Source organism: Sciurus carolinensis, chromosome 6 (genome assembly GCF_902686445.1).
Source record: "Sciurus carolinensis chromosome 6, mSciCar1.2, whole genome shotgun sequence".
NCBI classification, from domain to species: domain Eukaryota; kingdom Metazoa; phylum Chordata; class Mammalia; order Rodentia; family Sciuridae; genus Sciurus; species Sciurus carolinensis.
Window position 1 is genome coordinate 61,141,385 of NC_062218.1, and position 11,510 is coordinate 61,152,894.

Sequence of the window (11,510 nt, forward strand, 5' to 3'; positions counted from 1 at the left end):
CCCCGCTTCGCACAACCCGCTAACGGAGGCAGAAGAGACTCTCTAACCAGAAGGTCAAACTCATTCCTAGGCATTTCTTTTTTTTTTTTTTTTTTTTTTTTTTTTTTTTTTTTTTTTTTGCGGTGCTGGGGATCGAACCCAGGGCCTGTGCTTGCAATGCAAGCACTCTACCAACTGAGCTATCTCCCCAGCCCTATTCCTAGGCATTTCTAACTGCTTGGTTTATTGGCAGGTAAAATCCCTTAATTTTGAGCCATTATAAAGATCCTTGATTATATAAGAAAACTCATAAATGTTTAAAAGTAATTCTACCTACAAGTTTCAGCTTGGTTCTTTTAAACAAACAACAGCAGAAGGAAGTGACTTTAATCTACCCTGTGTTCTAATTTTAAAATGTGAATAATTAACCTTTCAACTGCAAAAAAAAAAAAAAAAAAGCAGCATTTCAAGAGCAGTTCAATCAAAATGTCCACTTTAAAAATAGATTAGGACTGCTAGTACAGGCGGCCATCCTGGCCATCCTGATTTATTGCGGTAGCAATTTGCATGAAACTAGTCATTACTTCAGTTAAAGTGGGGCAGCACCAATGCCCTTTAGCTCTGTTCTCAGGCATTTAGATGCTGGATAAGGCTGACTTGGGATTATGGTTTGTGGCAAAGGCCTGAAAAGTTGATATTTTTGCTACATCCAACTTTATTACCAAAGAAAAATGTTAAATTATTACAGATTTCTTAACATACAAATCAGTTTCTCCTAGGTAGGAATATTGTCGTTAATTCTTACTGTCTATATCTAGAATTAAATAAATATATACCACCATACCCATCGCTATTTAAAAAAAAAGTTTTGTTTAGCATATCCCTATAATAAAAGCCTAGGGTTCAGACCACTTTGTACCAGGATATCACAATGCAGAAAGGCAAACCCTTCCTGGAACTCTCAGGGAACCTGGTTGTCAAACTGCCCCAAGAAATTTCTTGTCAAAAAGTTTCACTGTGCGGAGACTCCAGGGTATCAATGTGCTTGATAATCCTCATTATCAGGAAAATGAGGCCACAGTCAAGCTGCTGTATATTTTTTTTATTAAAAAAACAAATTAAATAAAATAGTGATCCATTATATATAAAACAGCACTGGAGTTCACGGTTCAGGGTGGGGAAGACTCAGAAGAGGGAGAGGAGCATGTGGCTGGGGTGTGCTCTTTCTCTTCATATCTGGGTGGTGGCTCGGGTGACAGAGGCGGCGAGACCCCGCAGCGGGAAGGCGTCCCAGAGATGGTGTATATGAACTCCTGCGCTCTCTCAGAGGCCGGGCCCTGGCTCTCCGGAGCTGGGGTCCTGCTAAGAGAAAAGACAGGCGGTGAGAGGGAGAGGACGGAAACAGCAGCACCCTTCCTCAGTACCAGACTCGGGTCCAAGGAAGGTTCGAGGCAGGCATCCAGGCAGCAGCAGCCACTGCACGCAGCTGAGCGGTCGTTTCTCCCACACTCGACTTTTATAGATCTGTTTTGATTCCTCACCTCTCACTTTTCCTCCAGCTGACTGTAACATTCAGACAGCCTCCCTCCCCTTGCCACCCTTCTTGTCACTGAAGACACTGAAGAGGTGCTTAGGAGGAAGGCAGAGATCCTTCTCTCTCTCTCTCTCTCTCTCTCTCTCTCTCTCTCTCTCTCTCTCTCTCTCTCTCTCTCTCTCTCCTCCGCCCTCTGAGTTACCGTCCTTTGCTATTTTGTCTTCTGAGCCAGCTAACAAGGTAGACAAACTTATCAACATAGAAAATTAAAAATGAAACCTTGAAGGGAGACAGAGAGGCACACTGGCTAATGGACCTGCACTGGAATCCCACTGGCCGCTTTCCAGTTATTTGACCCTATCTGTAAATCGTGGGTGCTATCAGTGCCCTTTCCAGAGTGGTTGTGAGAATCACATGAAGTAATGCAAGAAAATCCAGATCCTGGGACTCAAGACATTGTGACAGCGGCAGTGCTTAGTATTAGTATTTTATTTCTTTTCTTCTTCTTCTTCTTTTTTTTTTTTTTTTAATTTTTTTGCCAGTGCTGGGAAGGGAGCCCAGGATGGCCTAGGGCATGTTAGGCAAGCGCTCTACCACCGAGCCACATCCCCAGCCCAGCCGTGGTTTCCTTTAAGTCACTAAATACTGATTTTATGGCTTGGGGAAGTTTATCACTGAAGGAAAAAAAAATACAAATTTCATTATTAGTGCTATCCAAATGGTCAGCCCTAACCTGCCTTTCTCCACGCAGGGTGATCCTGCCTCCACCTCCCCGTCCCAGCTCACCACCTGTGAGCTCACAGGCCTCCTCCCCCATCCTTGCCAGTCACCTCTTTCCCTTTCACATCAGATAACCTGCCCGCTCCTTTTGTGGAAGGAGCTCCACACAGCTTCACTCCTTCCAGGACCTGGAGGAAAGGCAGTGTCCACCAGCTCCCTTCTCCAGGGCCACACACCTGGGCCTGCTCTATCTGGATGGTGGGGTCTGGGAGCTGCTCGCTTCCTAAGGTAATGACAAGGCAAGGTAGCACCTGTCCCCAGCAGTGGTCACCAGGTCCCTTGAATCTTGCTCCCCTACCCCCTCAAAAATCCACCTCATCTCACTGTCTGGAGGCAGATCTCCCTGAGTCCCACCCCAGCCTTCCACTTGGCCTTGGACACTTCCAGCAGACCTTCCTCCTTTCCTGCTCCCTGACTTCTCCTTTGGACAGTAGCGTGAGTGCTTCTCCAGCCCTGATCCCCAAGTGCTGCACTTCTGGGGTCTGCACAAGCCCTCCTCGGTCTGGCACTTGCCAGAACCCCTTCCTGGTACACTTTCCCCTCCCACCCAGGGTCCGCTGGTCTTTGGCTCTTTGCCCTCCTGGTTTCAGCAACCTCTCTGCAGTTCTATCTCTAGCACCTCCTCTCTCTCCAGGGACCTGACCCTGTCCACTCTTCCTCAAAGGTTCACACTCACTGTCCCTCCACCATCAGTCAGCGCCACACCTCTGGTTTACCAGAAGCCTGTCTCCACATCCTTCACCCTTGGGGATCTCTCCACTGTCCCTGTTGCTCACTCTGGAGATCATTATCTCCTGCTCCTCCTCAGCGTCAGCCTCCGTTCCACCCCTCTCACACTGAGGCAGACTCCTGCTGCCTCAGGTCCGTCCCATTTGAGTGGGACTCCCTGCCTCCTGGGTGAGGCGGGCTGTGGAGCTGACATTTCCTTCAGCCAGTCAGCAGGCTCTGAGGTTCAGGGAAGGACTCTACCTGGAGGGAGGGGCCCAGCTTGGTCAGGTCAGCGTGTGGGCTGCTTTAGCCATTCACCCAAGCACTCCATTAGAATACTGAAATCCTTCTGTACCCACTGGGGATCCCTAGGGCTCCTGAACCTCCCCATAACCTAAAGCTGTGGAGACAGCAGGGCCCTCCCAGCTCCTGTATTCATTACCCTCCAGGATAGGTGGGTATTTACATCTTGAGGACAGCCCCTGACGGGAGCACAGGAAGATGCCCTGAGATGGTGTCATATTGACCCTTTTAACATATTTAACTTAGGTGCTGCCCAAAATTTCCTGAAAGGTAGTATTCGTGTCAAGGCAACAATACTGACATGACATCCAGCAAAAAATACTCAACACACTGCTCACTCTCATGCCAAAGACTCAAAGCTAGACTGGCCCAAATTCAGGTCTCTGCCTGCAAGGTTACACGCCATGATCAAATGACAAGTCTTACCCATCGTTAAAAAGGCTGTAATAGGAAGGCGGGCTTTCGGCTGGAAGCAAGCTGTTTGCCCCAGGACTTCGAGTTCCTGCAGAAGTTGAAGACTCAGGAAAGTAAGGTGGTGGAGGGGGTGGGAATATTATCACAGAGTCACCTGGGGAAACACAATATTTGGTTGAAGACAGAGGGGTAATTTGCTTCCATGTATTACACATGGAAGTAAACTAACAAGAGTAAAATCAATTAATTCTATACTTGGTCCATTTATATGCAGCAAAAGATCAAAATACCTGCTGTTCACTCGAGAATTAAAATGTAGGCATGTGGAATCCATATATAAAGTGGAACGGGTTAGCAGGGCCAGGGTGGGGCTGGGTAGGGAAAGGGATTGGAGTTACTGTTTAATGGGTACAGAGTTTCTGTTTGAGATAATGGCAAAGTTCAGAGTTCTGGAAATTGAAGGCAATGATGGTTGTACAATACTGTGAATGTACTTAACATCACTGAATTGTATATTAAAAATTGTTAAAATAGTAAATTTCGTTACAAATTTTACCTCAGCTTTTTTGTTGTTTGTTTTTGTTTTCAAAGTGGGTCTGTATTTCAGAGCCCAGAGTGCTCGCCATGGCAGTATGAATGTAACTTCCGCTTCACAGCAAGTCTGGGCTAAAAGATTTGTGTTAAGAATTTGCTAAAAAGCTCCCTCCCCTTGCTGAGGGTATCTTCTGCTGATAAACCTTTTCTCACTTTCAATGTATAGTTTTAGTTCATCAAAAGTCAGCTGTTGGATAAAGTGCCAAGTTCCTCAAAACAAACATAGCTTCAGCCTTTGAACAAATGACAGTAAGCCATTTTCTGGCCCATTATTGAATCAACCAAAATTTCACCTAAGCAGTACAGATGAAGGTCAGACTCAAAGAAAAGTTTAGTTTTTATATTTCTCTTGCTACTGTTCACTCTAGAATACCTACACCCCCATGTTTTGAGAAAAAGAAACTAGGGACCACTTAAACTCTAATTTGAATTTGAATTCCAATACTTTCAAATTTCAAGGCAGTGAACCACAGGAATTACCCAGAACATTCTAGATGTGTGGCAGTGCCACCATTGGAGGTCAGAGGAAGGCCTCCAGTCAGTTGGCAACACCAAATGACAGTTCAAACAAAATGAAAGAGAAGAGAGAACTTTGTTTCCTTGTAGGGAGGAGACTGGTTTGCACTGGAAGCAAACCAGTGTGTGCTGATGTTGATACAGAATGACCAACCCAACATGGCGCTAAACAAGATCTCCTCCTGCTCAGAAAACAGGCAGGAGGACTGGAAGAGACCATGTATGTCCAGTGGTTACAGCAGGGCCAAGCAGAGAGCAAACTCAGGTCTAACACCCAGCAAAGTACTTTAGTCCCTCTCGAAGGTCAAGGGCACTTACTTGCCTGATGAAGTAATACACCCAACTAGCAAGCTGTACCCTGATGCCTAGATCACTTCCCAGAGGTGATTTACCCTTTCAAAAATGTATTAACTCGATCTCTATTTCTGCAAGGAGATAGTAATTGGAGATTTAAATATATACTGTTAATCTCAACTTGATAAAGCGTGTCAGGGCTCTCTTGGGATTCTCATTTAATTTTTTAGAAGGTCTGGATGGGTCACAGGGATTGGGGTTTAGTGCTTTAATCACACATTGCAGAACAAAAGACCTGTGAAGCAAGCCTCAGGGCAGGCCATCACCTGTCAAAAACCAACAAGGAAGTGCTCAGAGTAGACTATTATCTCCAAGGACATTCACCCCTGTGTCCCTCAGCTCTGCCACCCACACCTTGCAACCTGCACTCCCTGGAAAGAGGCCTCGCCCTCGGGATTCGCCTTCCTCCAGGCTTTCAGAACTTGATGTCCTCTGTGAGGTCACAGCTAACAACACCTCTGGAGGGAAGCAGGGCTGTTTCATAACCTGAGAGTTTAGGATCTAGCACTGAAAGTGTCTGTGGGAGACAGAGCATCTAAAATATAAGCTCTCTCCCACAACCTCCAAGGAGAAACACAAGAGCGAAGATGCCAGTTTCACACGCTTGATGGGGCACACAGAGCTAAGTGGAAAAGATCTTGAACTATGCAGTGTCCACATCAGGACAAGGACATATACCCAAGAGCAGCACCTCCAGCTCTGCTCCTTGCCTGCATCCAATTCCAGCCTCCAGGTGGGAGCCTGGGCCCAGAATCTCCCCTGCTAGGAAACCCAAAGATCGCCCCTCAAAATCTCCCACCCAAGTCGGGGAATTCAGCATCCAGTGAATGCATTTACTTGGACCCCAGGGTTCTCAAAAAGGCTGAGGACACCTCTAACACTAGGGGAACCCTTTTCTCATGTAATAACTTTAGTGCCAAAGCTACAGCTTCAGAGTTTTAGCCTTTTAAAAGCAGGAGATTACCAAAAATAATAATAATAAAAATTTGCAAATGAGCAGTCATGTGGTTTTCCTCAGTTTTATAAAACTGAGGTCGAAACTGCTGCTATTGCTCTGTGGCAGGTGCTGAAATGGTAATCCACCTCTTCCTCAAAACCCAGGAGACCCAAAAGGAACTTTTAGGCATTCTGTGGGAGAAACATTTCATCTGTCACATTTCATCTCAGGCTGTCATTGGCAGCCTTGAATCAATAGCCACTCTGATATGAGCAAACCCTGACCCAAGCCCACAGTCAAGGATGAAGTTACAGAAAGTAAAGATCAAGAATGAGACAAAAACCAGTACAGAGGGCCCCCTTAAAACATCTGAATCCCAGTGACTTGGGACAGAGCTGGACTCCTAGAATGGTAGTGCTGGAAGAGATTTAGAAGTGTGATGCTTATTTTATAGATATAAAAAAACTAAGGCAGGAGAGGTTACAGGACCTATCAAGGACAGTCAGCCACAGCCAGAGAGAAGAACCCAAGCATCATCCCACAACCGGTAGAACTATATGGTTTCAGCAGGAGAGAAACAGGGGAAATGGGGGTAACTTGGTGGGTTCCTAAGTTGAACAGAAGGTTCTTCTCACTTTCCTCTTAACTGCTCTGTGTCCTCAGTCAAGATCATTACTTGAATCAAGATCAATACTTTTGCTAAATAACAGTCACTGGAGAGAAATCATGTGCACAAGGATTCCTACAGGGTTCACCACAGCAGTGACATTGTGTATGTTTGCATGGGGGTTGTGTGTGTGTGTGTGTGTGTGTGTGTGTGCAAGCACACTGTGAGAGAGACAGGAAGTAAGAAAGTATGTAGAGCAGACTTGAGGGTAGCCCAGTGAAGCCTTAAATCAACAGCCACTCTAACATGAGCAAGTGCCTGAATGACAGCCACTCACCTACGGTGACCTGGACAGGCTCCATACTGTGGGAGGGTCCCTCTTCACTTTCAGAGGCATCCTGGCTCACACTCAAATTGTTTCTCTTCTTGATGTGGGCAACCACAAAGAAACACAATCCCACAAGCACTATCAAAGGTCCCATGATCTGCAGAGAAAGGAACCCACAGATGGGGGGCTCCATGCTGGCAGTTTCCGTCTCGTTCAGTGGTTCCGGCAGCCAGTCTGAGCCACATCCAGGCACCCAAATGCCCAGTATGCTGATGAGCATGCCACTTGTCAAGAACAGAAACCCGAAGATAAGGCACTGGGCAAACTGGCGGCTCTCTCCACAGAGGAAGGCTTGGTTGCTGTCTGCCTGGTCGCCTCGCCTCCGCCCCTCCAGGAACTGAAGTCGTGCCCGGGAGCGGGCCAGGATTACGGCCCCAAGCCCAATCACAGCACACGAAGGCCCGGCAACCTTCAGTACCATGCTGCAGTATGGGAAGGATTCATTTTCGCAGGCCTGGTACCCAAAGATGGAAAGCAAGACTCCCACACACAGCAGCACGGCACCCAAGACAAAGAGGAAGAAAATGAGCTTGCTGACATGCCTGTCCTGCTGGTCCCCTTCTGGCTCAGCAGTTGCCGTTGAAGACATGGCCAGGAAAGGCCTCTTCCCTGAATTAAAGTGGGATGTGTTTCCTTCCCTTCGGTGATTTCAGAGCTCTGCAAACATTAAAAGATGCCTAATTAAAGTGGGTACAGGTGTTACTAACCAACTCTGTTCTTTGCTGGCCATTTCAGAAATCACAACAGGGAGAAATTACCGGAAGTAGAACTGCATACAGTTGATACACTATGCCACATCAGGTTGGCTGATGAGTCAGAACAAGCATTCAGAAACTCATGAATGTGCAATTTTATGAAGATATTCGAAAAAGAGGAAATTCAGTTAACATGCATCTGAGATAAGAGTATCTTTTTTAAAAAATTAAATAATTGGGTGTGGCCTTTCCTGTTCTGAGTCTGACAAATTCACTTCCCCCAAAGCAAAAAACAATGGGGAGTGAGGGAAGAACTGCTGGGATTATTTCTGATTTACAGATACCCTGCATTTCATCACAACTGCCCTGTGCATTTCCAAGTCAGTAAGTTTTTGTTTGGTAACTAACTTTCCATTTCCTGTTTGGGGCTTGGGCAGCTTTCCATTTCATGCTTTATTCTAAGACTGGACCTACAGAAGACCCAAGTCCAGCAGTTTCAAGAGAATGGAAAGGCAGTTCAGGAACACACTGGGGTTGAGAACTTTTAAGTTAATTCTGACCAAATGCGGTTCTTGGGTTCTCAAGAGACACCTACTAGGGCTGCGCGCATACACGCATGCACACACACATGCACACACAGGTAGCCCAGTTGCAGGGGGCCTGGGATGAGCCCAGAGATTCTGGCACAGCAGTTCAAGTGGAGCCCCATCTCCAAGGTAACCTGAGGCAGGTGCTCTCACCCCGTCCCCAGGGCCACCCACTTCCACAGAGGTTTAGACTCTGAAAACTAAGTGACTCATAAAATCACCTCACAAAGCACTAAAGTCCAACAGAACTCGACTTTAAAAGAATATTTTGGAACCAAGTGGGAAGCACCTTCCACAGAATCACCCAAGTCCTGCATTCACTTCACCAAGTAGTTGTTCAAGAGTTGTCGAGTTTATGCAGAACTGACTCTATCATCCAGTAATCTTGTCTTGGTCCAATGAACTGGAGTAAGGGCACTATGTGGGAAACTGGCAAAAATAATACAAAGTCATGGAGTCACTTGCCCAAAAGAAGAAAACCTGCAAAATTATTTGTGTCACTCATATTCATGGTCAAGACTGAGTCTCTAAGCCCAAGACCATCTTGACAAACCAAAATCATGTCAAAGGAAGGTCAGTTTAGGTAAGGAAAGCTAGCAGTTGATCACATATCAGGAAGTACTTTTCCAGGAAAACTTGCGATAGAATCAGAAGGAAGTTGGAGAAAAGAGGAAATACAGGAGAGAAATAAGCTTTCACCTCAAACCTGGAAAAACTGTATTTTATGAAGTTGCTGTCAAGCTGAAAGAAAGATCTAAAGAAAGCATTGCACTAATTTAAAAACAATCTCTTGCTGGTTTCAGAGATAAGGGTGATTCTCAGTTACAAAGTCCTATCAGGAACTCCTTGTCTTCTTGGTATCTTCAGTTTTGCAGTGAATCATAAGGTTTCAACTATCATAAGGCAAATTCCCGAACACCAACAAAATAAACAGAAGAAACCCCAAACTGGATTTATAGCTTCTTTTCCTCCCACTCCGGACTAGTAGAATAAACACCTGGCATATGTGTTAATCCCTGATCCAAAAGTGTGTGGGTAGTCTCAGTGCTTACACTTCCCCTACAGGTCAAAGGGGCACACAGGGGGCCTTTTCTAAATACCACCCTAATTTCAAATTCCCCTCCCACAAACCAAATTCACCTCCCCAACACTCCCATAGGTTTTTCCAAAAGACATTTCCAAACCAACAGCATCTCTCCACGTCCAAAATTCTGGTGCGTAAGGAGAGCTAAAGAGAAGCAAATGTCTCTTGTGGGAAACACTTCTGTGGGTTTTAGCGAAGCCTGGAGCGCAATCCACAACTGGAGTGGCTGAGCGCGCGGCACCCAGGTGCGCAGGTTTAGCGCCGTCCTGCGCGTCTCAGCGCGGCGGCCCTCCAGGCGCCCATCCCGCCGCCTCCTAGGCGCCTGCGCCGCGGGCAGCTTACCTGAGGCTGTGTGCTGCTGCGCTCGGCCCGCCGCGCTGCTGTGGGCACCAGGCTGGGCGCGGCGTCCGCCTCCCCACGCGGTCTCCGCGGCGCCGGCCGCCCGCACACCGGGTTTGCGCGTCCAGGTGCCGAGGGCGGGCCGCCACCGTTTGGAGGGAAGGAGGCGGTGCCGGGCGGCCGCAGCGGCCGAGGCAGGGCAAGACAGGCCAGCAGGAGCTGGCCGCCACCGGGTGCTGCCCTTCGGGAACCTAAGGCTCGCCTCACGCAGAAGCGGAGAGCCAGGGGGCCGCTTGGGCTGGCAGACTTGGCCGCTTTCGCGCCCGTCAGTGTACGCGAGGAGTCCGGGGGAAATGGGAACGCTCGCGACCCGTGGCCCGCACGCCAGGGTGCAGCGCCCGCGAGCTGATCTCCCCCGGCTGCCCGATCTGCGCGCTGCGTCGGCCGAGAACCGGGCTACTGGGAGGGGAACCGGTCCTTTTCAAGCCCTTGGGCGCTGAATCCCGGAGAGGACTGAGAACGGCGGATCCGAGAGCGAAAGAGAAAGCCGCAGCCCGTCTCGGGCGTGGTGGCGGCCCTGGCACAATAGGTTCCCCGCGTTCCCGCCACCACAGCCGAGGCCACTGCACTGTCCAGGGCGATTACACCCAGCAGCCGTGTGGACTTCCTGCTGCTCCCGAGACCTTGACTGTGTAACCGAAGCAAGAACTAGCTTCGAGCTTCCTAAGAATAGGACATGGAGACACTAGAGCCCCAATAGAATGAGACGGGGTCCTGTGTTCCCTAGCCATTCAGGCCTGCAGTCCTGTTTCTGAGAGTCTCGGCAAGCCCTGTGCCGGGTCACCTCTGTCCCTTGCGCACTCACGTGTATTCACACAGCCCTTCTTTGCCATAGAGCCCCCTTCCTGGTCCTCTGCCGCTAATGAGCTGCCGGAATTAAACTGGTAACTTTCCCTGCCCTTGAACCTGGAGTTTCTGGATGAGTTTGCTAATCCCTGTGCTATTTGTAACCTGCCCCGTGACACGTGACACGAATCCAACTGTGCTCCTTTCCACACCAGAGGTCAAAGAGCTGTGGAAGGTGAGTCAAATGTTCTCTGCCCAAACACGGAGGCGCCTGAGCCCCAGGGACTTCCCCACCCATACATTTTCTCCCTAGCTTCCTGTCCACTTTTTGAGATCCCATTCAGTGTTAAGCCCCATTGGATTAACATGTTTATTGCCTACCTGATAGCAAGTTATTCCCAGACCTTTTTACTGAGGGTAAAGTGTGAATTAGACTTCGCTAATTACTAGACATAAGGAGAGACTTGCAAAGAATGGGCCAGAGGTGGGCAGAGAGGGTAGGGTGATTACCTCTGGGGCTGGAGGGGTCGGATGGGTGAGATGGGGGCTCACTAGGGAGGCATTACTGGACAAGTTCCAGCCAACAGAAGTGGTGGGACACTTGCCTAGAGGGACAAATTTGGACTTTGTCTCAGCCAGGGAACCCTGGCCACTATGAATCCCTACCACAACTAACACCCCTGACTCTGAGCAGGTTCTGCACTTTGCAGCCCAGGGCTCTTTACTATGTCTCCAGTAACTCAGAGAAGATTGGAGTCAGAAAGGGACTTGGGAACCTAGAAAACCAGTCATTTTTCAGTTGCAGAAAAGAGGCCCAAATAGGAAAGAAAAGTGCCCCTGCACAG

General features: G+C 48.2%; 1 protein-coding gene across 3 annotated transcripts; it reads right to left on the bottom strand.

The window, feature by feature from the left end:
- Positions 1-1,066: 1,066 nt before the first annotated feature.
- Positions 1,067-10,789, bottom strand: Tmem171 (transmembrane protein 171). Of its 3 annotated transcripts, none has more exons than XM_047556259.1 (4): positions 10,685-10,789; positions 7,064-7,771; positions 3,731-3,872; positions 1,067-1,341 (listed from the first exon to the last, which is right to left on the bottom strand). In XM_047556259.1, the coding sequence occupies exons 2-4, from the start codon at positions 7,701-7,703 to the stop codon at positions 1,149-1,151; spliced, it is 975 nt and encodes a 324-aa protein (XP_047412215.1). In that variant the 5' UTR covers positions 7,704-7,771; positions 10,685-10,789; the 3' UTR covers positions 1,067-1,148. The 3 variants fall into 3 exon arrangements, with proteins under 3 accessions (XP_047412215.1, XP_047412216.1, XP_047412214.1); XM_047556260.1 differs by having other exon boundaries at positions 1,067-1,338; positions 9,823-10,774; XM_047556258.1 differs by having other exon boundaries at positions 9,823-10,774.
- Between the last annotated feature and the right edge of the window lie 721 nt (positions 10,790-11,510).